Source organism: Lipotes vexillifer, unplaced genomic scaffold, assembly GCF_000442215.2.
Source record: "Lipotes vexillifer unplaced genomic scaffold, Lipotes_vexillifer_v1.1 scaffold1003, whole genome shotgun sequence".
In the NCBI taxonomy this organism is placed as follows: domain Eukaryota; kingdom Metazoa; phylum Chordata; class Mammalia; order Artiodactyla; family Lipotidae; genus Lipotes; species Lipotes vexillifer.
In genome coordinates, this window is record NW_006798890.1 from 1,128,600 (window position 1) to 1,145,585 (window position 16,986).

General features: G+C 53.0%; 2 protein-coding genes across 3 annotated transcripts in view; both read right to left on the reverse strand.

Moving 5' to 3' along the window:
• BSND (barttin CLCNK type accessory subunit beta) overlaps positions 1 to 1,333 on the reverse strand; it is an 8,337-nt gene extending 7,004 nt beyond the window's left edge. Inside the window, exon 1 of one of the 2 annotated variants that reach the window (XM_007471134.1) lies at positions 1,137 to 1,333. In XM_007471134.1, coding sequence (XP_007471196.1) covers positions 1,137 to 1,313 — 177 coding nt within the window. In that variant the 5' untranslated portion in view covers positions 1,314 to 1,333. The remainder of the gene's footprint in view (positions 1 to 1,136) is intronic. The other variant, XM_007471135.1, reaches the window with a different exon arrangement.
• Positions 1,334 to 9,436: 8,103 nt separating this feature from the next.
• TMEM61 (transmembrane protein 61) overlaps positions 9,437 to 16,986 on the reverse strand; it is a 9,638-nt gene continuing 2,088 nt past the window's right edge. Inside the window, 3 exon segments of the mRNA XM_007471136.1 lie at positions 9,437 to 9,499; positions 9,502 to 9,703; positions 14,723 to 15,072. Coding sequence (XP_007471198.1) covers positions 9,437 to 9,499; positions 9,502 to 9,703; positions 14,723 to 15,072 — 615 coding nt within the window.

Genomic DNA, 16,986 nt, shown 5'->3' on the forward strand with positions numbered 1-16,986 from the left:
GCAAGGCCCTTAAGATGCACACTCTTTGCCGCCCCCTCTTCCTGACTCACATGTTCTACAAATGTGGAAACTGAGGCTCAGAGAGGGAAGGGGCTTGACCAAAGTCTCCCAGGTAGTTAGAGGCAGAGCCCAAGTTAGAATCCATGCTTCTTTCCTTGTCTCCCTGGGTCTATCTGACCAGCTGCTGTGACCTTGGAGAAGTCACTCAACCTCTCTGGGCACTGAAGGATTACAACTCCTGATATGCCCATTTCACAGGGTTGTTGAGAGGATCACTAACAGTAAGGGTGGCAGCGCTTCACCTAAATATAACACTCTACAGTTTACAAAACTGCCCATCTCTTTTCTGTTCTCCATAATAACTCTGGTGAGGCTGGGAGAAATAGGAGCTCGGGGCCTCATTTTGCAGATGAAAGAAACTGAGGCTCAGAAAGATAAAGGTCACACAGAGAGTTTGGAGCAGAGCTAGAACTAGAACTCAAGATTCCCAAACCAGTGTTCTTCCCATCACTAAGTCACTTATTAGGCTAGGAGTCCGTTAAAACTTCAAAAGATAGAGCTGCCTAACCCAGGCCATCAAGGTTACAGCTGACCCACCCAGAACACTCAGCAGCCCTGGGACACAGGGATCGCCCTCCCAAGGTGGAGGGTTATGCTTTAGGCAACACACATCTGAGCTCTGATCCCAAGCCTGACACTTAGGAGCTGTGGGACCTCACTTTCTGAGCCTCGGGCTTCTCTAGTGTAAATTAGAACGTCAAAGGTACCAAAAAGTTCAGGATGAGGACTGAATTGCACCAGGGATGCAGGCGTGCCTGGCAGGCAGCAAGCCCTCATAAACTCTGGTTTCAAGCACCTGGACTGTGTGGTGGGTTTTACTGCGTCCCCCCCATTGTGCCTAGTTCAGGGCTCCAGATCCAGGGGGCTCCTGATCAATCTCTATGATAAGGGATAGATGGATGGATGGATGGATGGATGGATAGATGCTCAGGAGAGTGGAGATAAGAAAAGAAGGGGTAAAGGGGAAAGGATAACAAGATGATTGAAGGATGGGGGATTGATGCCTGGAACAGAGGCACAGCCCCAGGCCCTCCTGGGCCCTGGCCCCCAGGCCACCTGTCTCCACTACCACCTACCTTGGGGTAGCACTGGCACATGCTCCAGATGACACCCCCGATCACCATGACACCGCCCACGGTGTAGAAGGTGCCGTAGACCTGGGGCCGGTCGTGGCTCATGAGGAATGTGCCGAGGGCCAGCAGGAAGAGCCCCAGCATGATGAAGCCGATGCGGAAGGTCTTCTCATCAGCCATCGCTGCCTGGCCAGGCCTGGCCTGTGCACCACCCGCGGAGGGGCGCCAATGAACCAGCCAGCCGTCTGCACACACTCACACCGGAGGAGTGACGCTCTGGGATTGCTGCAGATCAGGGCTTCAGGTAAGAGGGAAGGAGGCTCCCTTTGGGTCCAGCTCAGCCCCTGGGAGCACCAGTTCTCCAGGCTGGAGGAGCTACGCTTGGGTGGCCACGTGCTCCCACCTTCACTCCCTCTTACCTTCCCTCTGGGCCCTCCAGAGTGTGTGGGAATCCGAGTGAGGGAGACACGAGGGAAGGAAGGGGAGGTTCCAGGGGCTGGGCCTCAGCCAAGGCTTTGACATCACCTCATTTGCCTATTTGGGGCCAAGCTGGGCTGACAGGTGGCCCCGCACCGTCCAGCCACGGGAAGCAGATACAATGCTGCAGCTCAAAGACCTCAGAATGCCACTGGAGGATCCCACAGGGTCCCACAGGCTGGCATTTTAGAATCCTGAAGAATTCTAGACAATTCAAGGTCATGTGCCCATCTGGCCCCTATTTATTTGACCGTGGCTGCACGCATGGCTCTGTTCTAAACATGTGACACATATTAACTCATTTAAGGAACCCCGTGAGGCAGGTATTACTACCCCTACTTTACAAATGAAGACACAAACAAGTAACTTGCCCAAGGTCACGCAGCTAGAAAAGGCAGAGCAGCTGGGATTTGAACCCAGAGGCCGTGGGTCCACAGTACTGCCACTGGGTGATACTGCCTAACTGTAGCACAAGGGTTAAACGTGCAGGCTCTGGTGGCTGGACAGACTGCCTGGGCTTGGGTTCTGGTTCCTCTATTATGGTGCAGTGTGGTCTTGGTCAAGTTACCTCCTGTGCCTCAGTTTTCCTCCTCTCTACAATGGGGATAATAATAGCAACTCACAGGATTGGGTCTATCCCCAGGCCTGGTCTCCCTGAGTGCCTCTGTCCCTTTCCCGTACTCTGTGCTCCAGCCAGGCCTACTGGCTCTGAGCTGGCCGTGGTGAGGCAATGCCCCTCTAGGGTGTGAATGGCGGACAGCAATTTCCTTGCCTCCTAACCTAGGAAGATACCTTTATCCTAAGAATGACTCTCTAATGGTGGAATTTCAGTCCTGGGGACAGGATGATGGTAAAAATCAGATTCCCTTACAGGATTATAGGAAAATGAGGGTCAACAGTATCTCTAGAAGAAAATGTTAACATGTTGTTTGTATGGTATTGAATTGTCGCTGCAGGAGAAAAGGCTTTCATTTGGCATCCTGACTTCATAGGTTTGGGGATTTTCCTGTTTGTGATGTTAGCCTCTCCCTCCTCCCCAAAACAAGCTGTGCTGGTTCCCGACATCACACCTGTGCTCACGTGATACCCTCTGGCGTCTCTGCCCACAGCGCCTTGGGGTTTCATTGTGAAGCTGTTTCTCCTTCACCAGCCCTCAGACCCAGCGCTTACAGTTTGCAGAGTCTGTCCCCTGTAGCAGAGCTTGGGGGACCCTCCCAGTGAGAGGCTGCTGAGCAGTCAGAGAAGGGCTGAGAGGCACCAGGTGACATCCATGTTTGTTTCCCAGGGTGACCTTGGCCTGGTGGCTCCGCTCTAGGCTTGAGTCTTGTCATCAGTGATTGAAGGTGGTATTAGGCCACCTCCCAGGGGTTGTGGAGGGAAGTGACATGATGGAGGGGAAAATGCTTTGTAATCTGGGATTATTTACAGGGCAGGACCGTCCAGGGAAATACTATTATAATCATCTTATACAGGCTCAGAGAAGGGAGGCTACGTGCCCCTCCCAGAAAAGGAGACCGGGGCCCAGAGGGGCCTCAGCCTGCCTGTCTGGTCCTGAAGCCCCGGCCCACGGCGGGATTGGATCTGGGGGGTCGCGGTCCAGCAGGAGCCTCTCGCGCCCCCTGGTGGCCATCGTAGCACGCGCTTGGCGAGGTGCTTTCACAGCCCCGTAGGTCATGCCTGAAACCCGCAGCCCCGCGAGGGGCGCAGGGAAGAGGTTATCGTGCCCATTTCACAGCCGAGGAAACCGAGCCCGGGGAGATTTCCCCAGAGATCTCCCCAAACTGAATCGGGCGCTGAGCGGTGACCGGGATCCACACAGTCCCAGCTCCATTGTGGATGGATCGGATCTGGTCCTTAGGGCTTCCTGAGAATCCTCCGGGTCACCCGAGCACTCTCCGAGTCTCCCCATCTTTTCTTTCCTCACCACGACCCGGCCTCCTTTCCACCTTTCCTCTCCTTAAAAGAGGGGGATGGGGGGAAGTGGCAACGAGTAAGAAGCCCTGGGACAAGTAGGTGCTCGGTAAAATGGGTCTAGTCTAACCTCTTCCACAGAGCCGCGGTGAGGGTTAAGCGGGGACACGTGAGTACCGGGCATTGGAAGTATTGGGTTGTCCGCGGGTCCCGCTCACGTCGCAGCTGCCTCTGACTTCTGCTTCCTTCCCTGCAAAGCGGGGGAAGGAGGAGGAGCGCTTGCGGAGTCTGCCATCTTCCAGCAGAAGACGCGATAACCACGGTTTTCTTCCGGTCTGCAGAATTCGGGGTCCTCGCAAGATCCTAAGAGCTGCTGCAGGGAGGGGAAACATCACACCCATTTGACCGATGCAGAAACTGAGGCTCTGCATCAGTAATGGCCCAAGATCACAGAACCTGTAAATAGCAGAGCCAGGGTTCAAGCCAGGCCCCACGTCCCTCTCTTCTTGAGCGCCTGCTACGTGCAGGACGCTGAGGTACGAGGTGTCTGATGAACACGGGTTTTCAGTGTGATGGCACTTGGTCCTGTCTTCCGGGGCGCAATATGGTAAAGGCTCTGAGATATGCCTGAGGTCCTGCAGGTGCACAAAGCAGACAGAGGGAGAGACTGGGGTGGAGGGGGAGGAACGAAGGGACAGATTCACAGGAGGGATTCTTGAGAAGCCAGCTGGAGTTCTGTCAGGGCAGGAAAAGAAGTTTAGGCAAAGAGACCAGTGTGTGCAAAGGTCCAGAGGCAAGTAAGCACTGACACGTAGCTGGAGGTAAAACGCTAAATGTTATGCGCACGTTCACCCCTATACTGCATACTCCTCCCCTTCCTGTTCCTCCGTGTCAAATCCATCCTTCCACCACCGGGATACCCTAGCCGACATCCCCACCTCCTCTCTCACACCCACATCCTATTGGCCCTACCTCCGAGACAGAAGAATCCAATCACTTCTCACCCGCCACTACTGCTCATCACCCTGGTCTTGAGCTCAGAGAGGCGGCAGTGAGTGGTGGCGTGAAGCGAGATCTTAATTCCCTGCCCAGGAATTGAACCTGGGTAGCCGGGATGAAAACCAGGAATCCCAGCCACCACGCCCCCTGGCTCTTGCCCCCAGTGAAAAATGCATTTCCCACGGAGGCAAAACTGTGGAAACCGGTCAAAGTTTATCATCAGAGACATAGCACAACAACAAGTGGGAGAGCACACAGAGAAACAGTTTGTTCAGTTAAGACATAAGCAAGGCAGAGATGCACACCTGGAGAGAAAGGGTGTGGGCATCCTCTCTAATGAGGAGCGTAGTAAAGAAGCGGTTGTCATTCATACAGGGCAGTTCTTCCGGGTCTTTGTTTACATTTGGCCAATCATCTTGTTTCTTTTTCCACACCTGCCCTGCCCTAGGGTCCTCCCCAACATGCATGCGCAACTTTTTAACAAAATGGATTCCAGCCCAGAGGCCTATGGGACAGCCTTAGCGTCACATATTATGGGGTGGTGCACCCTCCTTTTTGACCCCCAAGGAGCATTTCTGTGCATGTGCAATGTTTCCATTGCCCCAAGGATGGGAAATGTATGACCTCTTGACCTTTTAACAGGGTTTAGCCCCTCTCTGTCCCTGCCATAAAAATGTCCAAAATCCGGTTATTTACCCTATTTCTGTTGCTGGTTTTTATATCAAGGTGCAGATCTCAAAATATAGATGGGAGAGCTTCCCTGGTGGCGCAGTGGTTGAGAGTCCGCCTGCCGATGCAGGGGACACGGGTTCGTGCCCCGGTCCGGGAAGATCCGTGCTCCGCAACGGGAGAGGCCACAACAGTGAGAGGCCCGCGTACCGAAAAAAAAAAAAAAATATATATATATATATATACATATATATACATACATATAGACAGGAGTCTGGTCATAACTATGTAGTCCTGGAGCCCATTTGTCTCTTGCTTCAGGGAATGTAAACGGGGGGCTGGGAATGAATGTCCGGCCTGGAGCCCATCTTCTTCTCACCCCGGGAAGTGTGAACAGGAGGCTAGTCTAGCCTGGAGCCCATCCATCTCCTGCCTCAGTCTGAGGCCCATCATGTCTGTCCTTCTAAGAGGTCTCTGCTTCTACCCTTGCTGGCTGAAATCTCTTTCCCACCCAAATGCCAGGTCAGACCATGTCACTCCTCTGCTCAGAACCCTGGAATGGTTCCCTGCCCTATCAGAGTAAAAGCTAAGACTTAAAATGGCCTACAAAGCCCTAGATAATTTGCCCATGCTGCCCACCCAATCACCCCTCTGAGATAATCTCCTGCCACATCTCCCCTCACCCCCCACACCACAGCCACCCTGGCTCTATGCTCCTCTGGGAATACACAGCCACCCCCGGGCCTTTGCCTCTGCTCTTCCTTCCGCCTGGAAAGCTCTTCCTCCAGATATCTGCATGGCTCCCTCCCTTACCTTCCTCAATTCTTTGTCCAAATGTCAGCTTCACAGCGAGGCCATCTCTGGTGTGACATCTGAAACTGCAGAACCCCCTCCCCCAGGTGTTGCCTGTCCTCCTTTCCCATTTACTTTTCTCCGTAGTACTCGTCACCATCTATCATACTGTACACATCATTTATTTCTCTTGTCTCTTGTCTGTCTTCCTCCCCTAGAACTCGAGCTCCCACAGGCTGGGGGCTTTGTTTTGTTCATTGTTTTATCTCCAGGGACTAGAACTGGTTGGCCCTCAATTCATGTTTGGGAATGGAGGGATGGCTATTGGCTCCAGAGGAGAGGGAGGCTGGAGAGGAGACATAGGTAGGAAAGCTCCTGGGGTCAGGCTAAGGTTGCCAACATCTTTCAGAGGCCAACAGGGAGCCTCCCAGGGAGTTGTGCAGAGGGGTGACACAGGTCGGATTTTAATTTTACACTGATTCTCTGATTCTGAGATCAGGTTGGAAGAAACAAGAGGAGATGGTGGAAGTGAGGGGCAGTTGCCAGACTCTAGCAGAAACCTAGGGAGGGAAAGATTAAAATGAACCCCTTTTAAAGAGTAATTAGTTGCTGAGGGGATGGAGGGCAAGGGAATTTCTGACTGGGAATTTTCCAACTGATTTGAGGTGGCGAGCTCCAGGGTGCGGGGTCACCGGTCAACGCAGAGGGAAACAGGGCAAAGGAGGGGCCCAGGGAAAGCGTGGGAGAGGCCTGAGCTCAGAGGGTCCCTGATGTCCCAGGCCTGGTGGCAGGCACCAGATGTGAGCTCTGAATGATGGATGAAGAAACCAGTCAGCCAGGCCCAGGAGGAAAGAGACCAGGCAGCAAACCAGTGCCTACTGGGGGCTGGAGTGACAGACCCAGCTTCAGGGGGCTGCCCGGCCTGAGGCCTTCCCAGTTCACAGCAAGGCCACTGTGTCTCATAAGGACCCTTGGCTTGGCAGGGTTAGGGTTAGGGTTAGGGAGACTGGCTCCGTGGCCCTGGCTTGGCCTCCAAGGAGCTGGTGACCTTGAGCAAATCACTGCCCCTCCTTGGTGGCTTTCAGTTGGGATGCAGATGAGCTGACTTAAGAGAGGAAACCAGAAAAGGCTTTTCCAGTCTTCCAGCCTTCCCCACCCCCTGCCCCTTCCAGCTCCCACTTGGCAAAGGTGGTGGTACCTCCAAATCACACCTGCAACTCATTAACTCACCTGCCTGGGGGAAATTCCTCAGTTTGGGGGTAGGCGGGAAGCTGGGCTCTGCTTCCCAGCCTGGAACCCCATTAACCCCTTCGGAATTGCAGAGGGCCTGATAAATCCCCCGCAACTCCCCCAACCAAATCCCCATGGTTCACACAGGAAGCTGGTGTGTGTGTGTGTGTGTGTGTGTGTGTGTGTGTGTGTGCGCATGCACGCGCGCGCACATGCACACACATTTCAGGGTCACACAGAAAGGTCAGGGCTAAGGCAGCATTCAAACCTACATCTCCATCATAGCAGTAAGTATAAGGCACACACAGGGGAGACGGGGAGGAAGGGAAGGGGTACAGGATGGGGATCCAGGATTTGGTGAAGGGCGAGGGAGAGGATCCACAAGACCCACAGGAAGATCCACAAGATCTGGCTCAGATGGCTGAGAGAGGGCCCGGAAACAATCGTGATAGCTGACATTTATTGATTCATTCTCTCAGTCTACAAATATCTACTGAGCATCTTCCACGGGCCAGGCACCGTTTCTAGGCTTTAGGGATATAAATGTAAAGGAAAGAAACAAAAAAATCCCTGCTCTCAGAGAGCTTACTAGTGGGGAGAAACATAAAACAAATAAACAAACAAATTTTTTAAAGGTAAAATATTAAATGATGACAGGTGTTATTTAAAAAGTAAAGCAGGAAGGAGGCTGGTAGTGCAGGGGGCTGGGTGAGACAACAGTTTTAACAGAGTGGTCCAGGACGGTGTGTTGAAGAGAGGGACAAAGATGCAAGGGGCATGAGGAGTGAGCCTGGGGAAGAGCTTCTGGAGAGAAAACACAGGAGCAAAGGCCCACAGCGGGACCAACAGCAGCAGAGAGCAAGGGGAGGGACCCAGACCAGCACATACCGTCCTCATTCGGGCTTTCATTACTCAAAGTGAGCTGGGAACCACTCAGGGTTTTGAGCCCAGGAGGGATGTTATGGATCTGGGTTTGATCAGGCTCATTCCATCTGCTGAGCTTTGAAGAGACTTCAGGGGACCCTGGCAGAAGCAGGGCATTAGGATAGGCAGCTACCGAGCTGGTCCAGGCCTAAGTGGGAGGACCCCAGGCCTGGAGCCCAACCAGGCCTGAATGAAAACACCTTTATTTACATGAAAAACGTTTATTCTCTGCGATTTTTACCTCTCTGAGGCTCAGTTTCCACACCTGTTAAGTGAGGCCACCACCTGCAGCAGAGAGGCCTTGAGGATGTGAAACAACAGCAGAGAGCCTGGCCCAGTAAATGGTAGGCCCTCAGGGAATAGTGTCCCTACACAGCTGACTGAGCCCCAGGACTTTGAACTCCTGCTGGCTGAGTGCCCCTGGGAAGGTTACTTAGCCTCTCTGCGCTGGTTTTCTCATCTGTGAATGGGATATGACATTGTGAAAGCAGACCCTTCTGCCTATCTGGAATATAAGAAGAGGTATCGAGCTCCCTGTCACAGGAGGTATAGAAGCAGAGGCACCTGGTGGAGGGGGTTACCTTTACTAACAAAATCTAACAATCACTGCATACTTAAGAGACACCAGCCTCTGTACTAAGAAGTCTGCATTTATTGTTTGATGCATTAGCACTGAGCCTGCAGGGTCAGTGTGATCTCATAATGTCAGCTGTTATCTCATTTAATCCTCAAAACTCAGCTCTCTAAGGTAGGGGCTGGTGCCTTTGTAATTCCCAATTCCCATTTTACAGATGAGGAAACTGAGGCAGAGAGAGGTAAAGTCACTTGTCCAAGGTCACTCACCAGCTGGTACCTGGTGGAACCCAGGCACGGGTGGTCTGAATTCAGAGTCCATGTTCTTTTGGTTATAAACTCAGTGTGTTCCCTTGAGCCAGTCCTGGCTCTGCCTCTGGGCCCCAATTTTCTCATCGGCACAAGAACATTTCCCAGCTGCCAGCCAGCACTAACTGCCAGCCGCGTGAGTGTGCTATCTTGGGCGTGCCGGCCCAGCTGGGCCCCGAAGACTACAGCCCCACCAATGTCACGTGGGGCAGAACCACCCAGCTGGGCCCAGGTGACCCATAGAATCATGAGAGATAATGAAATGGATTTATTTCAAGCCATTTGTTACACAGCAATAGAAAAATAAAACAGCATTCAGCAACAAACATTTGTTGAGTGCCTGCTGTGTACCAGGCACTGTACTAGATGCTAGAAGAAGCCCATCATTTGTTTCTGGCTTCCAGTCCTGCTAGAAGCCTTTAACTTCCTCCCCTGCAGTCTGAACCGGGCCTGGGCAGGAGCATGCAGCCCCAGGTGTTGTCTCTCCAGAGATGCCACCGTCAGCAAGGATGAGGCTCTCGTAGCTGGGCGGAGGCAAGGGGGGCTGGGCCCCAAGCAGGGCATCCCCCGAGGCACTGCGCTCCGGGTCTTCCTCCACGGGGTATGCAGGTGGTGTCAGGGGCACCTCAGCCAGTCGGCAGTGCACGACCTCCTCGTAAGTGGGGATGGCAACCACCTCTGGGGTCCTACAGGGACAGAAGAGAGGCTGTGAGCAGGAGGTGGGGCAAAACCCTACTGCACGCCAGGAAGAGAGTGAGGAAGGCTGTAGGCTCCCCAGGGCCCCATAGACACAGCTGAAGCTTGACATCAGCCGGCCCCTGCCAACCTCAGCTCCCCCAACTGCACCCTCCCTGTGCTATAGTTAGTTCTCCATACAGTTGGTTCCCCACATGGGCTCACCACACCCTCTGTCTCCTCAGTTCTCTCTGCAGGGAAAGTCCTTCCCACCTCCCTCACCCCTTCCCTGCTGGTCAATCCCCACTTGTCCTTTGAGTCTCCTCCGGGGAGCTCTCCTGACCTCCCCTAGCAAATCTCCCACTCCCTCCTCTGGGTCCCCACAGTGCTCTCCCTTCTGTCACTCTTGACCCCAGCTGGTCATCCCCTAGGGCAGGGACTGACTTTGGGTGTCCAGGGATTGATGCTTGGGGATGTTTGTTGAAAGACTGAGTGATGATCGATGGGGAGAAAGACTTCCAGCTTACTGTAATCATCTCCCTTACAAAATCTGGAGTTGTGGATGCTCAGGGCAGGATGCGAGACCTCAATTCCCCTGCCCATCTGGATGCTTGAGGCCCTGATATGGTAAGTCCACCAAATGATTACCTCTACTTGCATACCTCCAGAGACGGAGAGCTCACTATCTACCCAGTCAACCCTATCTATCTCTAAAGAGCTTGGCTTTCCTGTGACTTTCCCCCACCTCCCCCAAATGAACCACCCTGGAGGGACTTGAGGTACAGACCAGATCCTCTGAGGCTCCTCTGACCAGGCTCTGCCCACTAGATTCCAAGAACAGGTCACTTGCATCCCAGCCACACCAATGCTGATGGGAATGAGGCTGGCCCTCGGTCCTCCCAGGGCCCTGAGGGGTCATCTCTGGGAAGTCAGGGCTCCTTCCCCTCCCGGAACCTTGGGGGTGGGAGGGTCACTGACCCTCTGTCTGGACTGCTTCTGCTTTGGGAAGATACTGCCAGATACGGAGGTTGACTAGGTGACCTTGGAGGTCCCCCCCCACCCCAAGTGGGTCGAGGGCTGGCTATGAGTCAGCACTGGCTGGTTCACCTCCCTGCTCAGCCACACTCTCGGTGGGAGATCATGGGTCAGTAAATCTATTAACCTAGGCCCCAGTTTCGCCATCTGTAAATGGGGACAATAAGGGCATCTACCTCACAGGACCGTATGAAGATTACATGAGGTAATACAGGGACACGTAGCACGTGCTCCATAAATGGGAGCTGGTAACAAAATCTCAAAGGTCTCCATGAGGCAGGCGTGTAGGTAACAAAAGTTATCACAGATCTCCTGCTAGCTGGAGCCACACAGGCTCAGAGAGGCTGTCACTTGCCCAAGGCCATCAGTTTGGAGCCAGCAGCAAATTAGTTCAATCTATACCATCCTGTCTAGACAGGGGAAGACCGATGGCAGGAGGCTGGCCAGAGGACAGACAGGTGGTGGAGGGGTCTTCGCTCCAGTGATGATGGGGCAGCTGTGCCAGGAATTTGCTGCCCCTCAGGTGAGCACCCATCACCCCCGTGGACATGGCCCTTCTATGGGCAACGTATCTTCTCAGCCCATGCCCACCACAGCCCTAAAAGCAGCCCACTGGGACCACGTGACCAAGGTCATGGAGCAGGCTGTGTGCCAGCCTGATGGAGGGCACCAGCCAAGAGCCCAAGCTGGGCTCCCGTTCCAGTGCTTTTGCAAACTTCTCTCACAGACCCTCCTCCTCCGGAGCCCAGGAGCCCTGCAGCTGAGAAATCAGATAAGGGGTCTCACCCACCTCTGACTCGCAGCATCCTTTGAGGTGAGGGCAGGCAAAGAATATTGCACCTGGAGATAGGCAAACTAGGTTCAATTGCTGTGTGACCTAGGCTATGTTCACAGCCTCTCTGAGCCTTTCTCCTCATCTATAAAATGAGGATAACAATTCCCATTTTGTAGATTCAGGGAATCTGAATGGAAAAAATGGAAAATGCTTTGACAACGCTCAGGAAAATGTGGGTGATTAGGCTTCCAGAACCCCACATCTCCTGCCCTGCCCACCTCCCAGCCACGGCCCTGCTGCTCCCTACTTTTCCAAGCCCCAGAGACATGAGTTAGGTTTTGGGTATGCCTGGGGCTGCTCCAGCAGGCAACAGCTGGCAGAGCAGGGCACAGGTGGCAGGTGAGATCAGACCACAGCAGGAAGTTCGCTTCGAGGGCAGAGGTGCAGTGTTCCTCATGCCACCTCACCTAGCCAGCTGGGCCCACCCAGCCCCAGGTTGCCAGAGTCATGGTCCAGCAGGCTGGAAACTTGGGGAACATGAAGTTCAGGGTGACCATATTGCACACTTCAGGGGCAGGCCCATTTGTGGTGTATTCTGGATGTGGCCCCCTGCAGCTGTGTGGGGCGGGCTGGCCACTGTGGTTCCCATGCACAGGAAGCTCCACCGAGGCTGGGGCTCACCCCACTCTCTAGAGCCTGGTGGGGACGTGAGATCTGAGCGTGGCACCAGCTCTTCCATTATTCAGCTGAGTCAAGCAAACACAGTAGGGAGAGGGGACAGGGACCAGGGATGAAACACTGTATGCCCAACACTCAAGCTCTCTAATCTTATTTCACTTTCATGACAAGCCTGGGGGTAGCAGCCCTCAGTCATTGCACAGGTGAGTGGAGGCTGCACTCCAATGAAGCGGCAAAGCCCCAGCTCTGGCTGCTTCCAAAACCCAAGCCAACTCCACCCATCACACCTCCCCCAACCCTGACCCCTAATCTCTCCACACCTCAGCTTTCTCATCTGCAAAATGGATCTAATCCTTACACTGCCTCATAAGCAGTGAGGCTCAAATCAGGAGGCATGAGAGGACATCATAAAATGAAAGTGCGGGAAGAACAGCAAACTTTGCAGTGAATACACCTCCCCATCTATCATCTCATCTGAGCCTAACAGCAATCCTAGGGAAAATCCCAGGATTGACAGGGGAAGAACTAGACATGGCTCAGAGAGTCTAATTAACAGGCTCAAGAATACAGAGCTTAGAAAAGAGCGAGCAGACACTGAAAGCCTCGTGTCTGACTAGACCCACGCTTTTTCTGCTGTACTCACTGAGGCGTCGGGCGGGGGCAGTCCCAGGAGGCCTCCCATCCAGGCACCTCATTTAGGGCTCACACTTAAGATGGGAGCCCCTGAGAGGAGGGGTTTTGTCTGTTTCATCCACTGCTGCATTGTCAGCGCCCTGCGTAGTTAGGTACTCAGTAAATGTTGGTGAAATGCAGGAAAGAATAAGTAGATGAATAAATGAGGAAACTGAGGCCCCAAGAGAGAAATGCACCTGCCCAAGTCATCAGCCTAGAAGGCCTTTCTCTCTAACCTAGAGTTACCTGCAGAGAGCGAGGCCCCTGGGGGCAGGGACAGCTGAGTGGCCTCCCCATGGGGCCCAGATGCTGGGCTCTCAGCAGGAGGGCCAGGGTGGCTCAGCCCCAGGGACAAGAAAGAGCCATTAGCAGAAGCAGCCTCTCCAACATCCAGCCACCCCAGCTCTGAATCTAAGACCTGGTCTCTGAACCTGATGGGCCATGAGCACCCCACAGCCTCCTGGGTACGCTCCTCCCTGGCCCGGCTGGGAATGAAGGCCAAATGGCCCCACCTGACAGATGCAGCTATGTCCCGGACCCTGTTGGGTCAACACGGCTGTGTCTACAGACAACACCTACCTTCTGTGCTCAGGCCAGGCTGGGCGGGGAGGGACAGGCTCCAGCCCAGAGCACCCCGAGGTCTGGTCTGGTTCCAACTGACCATTAACCGACTGTGTGACCAGGTAGGTCACTGGTCTCTCTGAGACCCAGGTTTCTCAACTGAGAAGAGTCACCAAGGCCCTGCCCTTCCCTCTGATAGTCAAATTGAGGCCTGACCATTGGAATAAGGGGCTTCTGTTGAATACTTTATTGTCTGTGACCTCAAGGAGTCACAGGCCAGTAGCAGGGACTAATCTGTTACTTTCTTTAACTCAGAATGCATTTTTCCCTCTAACCAAGGGCAGAAGGGTGCCCAGGTCCGAGGCCAGTTGCCAGATATATGGCTTAGCCCTTAGTACATGCAAATCCAGTGCTAATAGAGTGGTGTGGGGGAATGCACACTTCACAGCCAGCAGGCTCTGCTACTTTCTAGCTGTATAACTCTCACCCTCTTTTTCTGTAAAAGACAACAGTAATTCTTACCTTGCAGGTAGGTTAGACTGGGGAAGGTGTATGCAGGCCCCTGATATGCCTGCCCAGCTGATACTTGGTGAATGAGTAAGTACATAAGAGCATGTAAGATACATGCATACTCAATAGGGCAAAAATTGGTTCTTGGACTCTTGCTGATACTGTGTTTACATATAAAGCACAAATATACATACAGACCAAATATGTAGTATATCTGTGGTATTAACATTTCATGGGGGAGGATGAAGAAAAAAATGCCTAAGAAGTCTCCTTAGAGGGAATGATAATGAAAAAAAAGATGAGAAATATTGTACAAATGCAAGGTTTTGTCTCCATTCCCCACCTCACCCCTGGGCCTTTGCCCATGCTCTTCTGCTTGCCTAAAACGCTTCTCTCCACCTTATCTACTTGAGGAAAAGTTGACATTTGTTGTGCACCTACTGTGTGCCAGGCTCTGGGCTGAGTTCTTCATATACATCATCTCATTTAAGTACTATACAGGCATTTGCTACTATTGTATGCTGAGGTCTGCTGCCACCTCCTCCAAGAAGCCTTCCTGGATTTCTCCATGTCCCCACAGAACCATGTCTGTCCTCTTTCACAGCTTTAACTACTCTGATTTGTCAAAGTCTGCCTCTGTCGAGGGACTTTAAACTCTTCCAGGAGTGCTGATCAGCCTCCAAGACCCCAGGGCATAGGCAAGGCCTGGTCCAGAGGAGAAACCCCATGAAAGTTTGCTGAGCAAATGCATGATGATGTGACAGTGCCCCACCTGCGGCCTCCACCCAGCCCTGCTGACCTGCAGCTCTCCTTCTCCAAGGGCTCCACAGTGAGGTAGTACAGGTCTCTGGAGAGGTGATATGAGTCCCGTCGAGGCGGCCCCTTGGTGCTGGCCTTGACAGACCACAGCAGGCTGAAGAGCAGCAGCAGGCCACCTGCACCGCAGCAGACGAAGCTGACCGACCTGAACAGGGGACCGGGGGCCTCAGGCTCAGGGCGTCCTGTGGGCAGAGCCAGCTGGCTGGGCTGGGCGCCTGCATCTTCTTCACTCCACCAGGCGAAACAGAGTGTCCCGGCCACCAGAACCACCATGCCGCTGACCGTCGTGCAGTAGCACAGGGTGGAGGCCACATGGCCCCTGTCACACGTCTGGACACCGAGAAGGAGAGAGAAGAGGAAACGGGCACCGTGAGAGGCCTGTTGGGTACCAGAGACTGGATTTTAGTCCTCCTCTGCCTGAGGTCACTGTGCAAACTCAGAGGGGTCATTTGACTTCTCTGTGCCTTAGTTTCCTCATCTGTGAAATGGAGATGATGCTCCCAACTTTGCAGGGTTGTTCTGAAGGCCACAAATAATGTGTCTCAAGTTCCTAGCACCACACCTGGGACCTGGTAGGAGTTCAGTTAAGTGTGGCTGGGTTCACTCCAGGACTCCCCCCGGACTCAGAGGCCTCATCAGCCTGGTGTGCAGGCTGGGAGGGAGGAGCGTGAACGCTGTGGGGTCCACCAGGCCTGCCAGGAGAGAGGCTTGCTGGTTACGTCTTGCCTCACTTCACCCTGGTCACAGTCTCGAAAGGTCAATGCTCTTATCTCCATCTGACAGAGGAAGACATTGAAACTGGGGGTGGGTAAAGGAGCTAGTGGGAAAGGGGCACTGCGAAGCCTGAAGTTGAAATTCATGACACAAAGCAAACCTTTGTGCAAAAGATGTTCACCATGGCCTTATTTTTAATGGTTGTAATTTGGAAAGAGCCTAAATGTCCAACTATAGGGAAAGGGTGAGTAAACCATGGCATAAACTCTAGATGGAATATTCATGACTCATTTTTTAAAAAGCTCAGCACAAATGTTTAACAACGGGGTAAATGCTTATGATATATGACCTTTTTCAACTTAGTTTGCCAAATTATGTGCACAGTGTTATCTCAATGAGGCAAAGACGAAATGCCCAGGGGAAAAAAAATAACTGGGAGGAAGCCTGGCTCCAGATTATACAGACAGGAAGGGGCTGTTCCCCAAAGCCAACCTCTAGGCTGCTGTACATACTGTTCCCTCTGCCTGGTAACTTGCTCGTATCTCCCCTCCCAGCTCAGCTTGGCCCTCACCTGAGAAGCCTTCGCTGGGGACACTTTAAACTTGGAGTCCCCTGGGCCTTCTTGGACCAAGCTTTTATCCTGCCTGTTTGGTTTCTCCTTTGTTTATTGTCCTTACCAGACAGGAAGCTTCCTGGGGGCAGGGTCTGTATAGGCCCTGTTCACTGCTATATCCCCCAGTGCCTAGCACATAGTAGCTGCTCTATAAACATTTGTTGAAGAAATTCTCCCAAATGAGAAACAGTGTTGCTGAATAAACCTTGTTGTGTGAAAAGCCCCTCTCGCAGTTGGGAGGGGCTGGGAGAGGGGAGGGAACACAAGATTCCAGCTGCTATAGCACCCAGCCTTGGAGCCTGGTTTTAGTCCCCACATTACAGCTCACCAGCTGTGTCCTGGGGTAAGCCTCTCAACTGCTCCGGGCCTGTCTCCTCACCTGTACAAAGGGCAGGCTCTCTAACAGGCTGCTAGCAGAACTTACAGAGGGCCCCTCTCCTCTTCCAAAAGTTGAGCCAGTGAAGGAGGGGGCTGGGGAACTCACAGACCTTAGGAAGACTTCAATCGTCAGCCTTACAAATGGGGACTTGCCCAGCCTAATGCGGTGCATCAAATGATGCCCTGCTGTGCAGCCATTCAAAGGCACACTCCTCGGGGAGCTGAGGAGTGTGGTAGTTCAAGATCTAGTAGGTGAGACTTTAGATTTCAAAAGGGCATGTTCCCAGATGTGTTTAAAAACGTGTGTGTGTGTGCATGTGAGAGAGAAAGAGAGAATGTATACATGTAATGCTCGAGGAGTGGACCCCAATCTTTCTGAGCCCCCAGGCCACCAGAAGCATTAGAAAAATGCCGCTTGTAAATTACCTTCAATTCTCTTCCTGTGAATTTGTCTATGGGGCAAGGCCTCCTGTCTCCAGCTCAAGGCATTTTCTGGGGAAGAGAAAAAGAACCTGACTACACTCTTTCCAAAGTCAGAC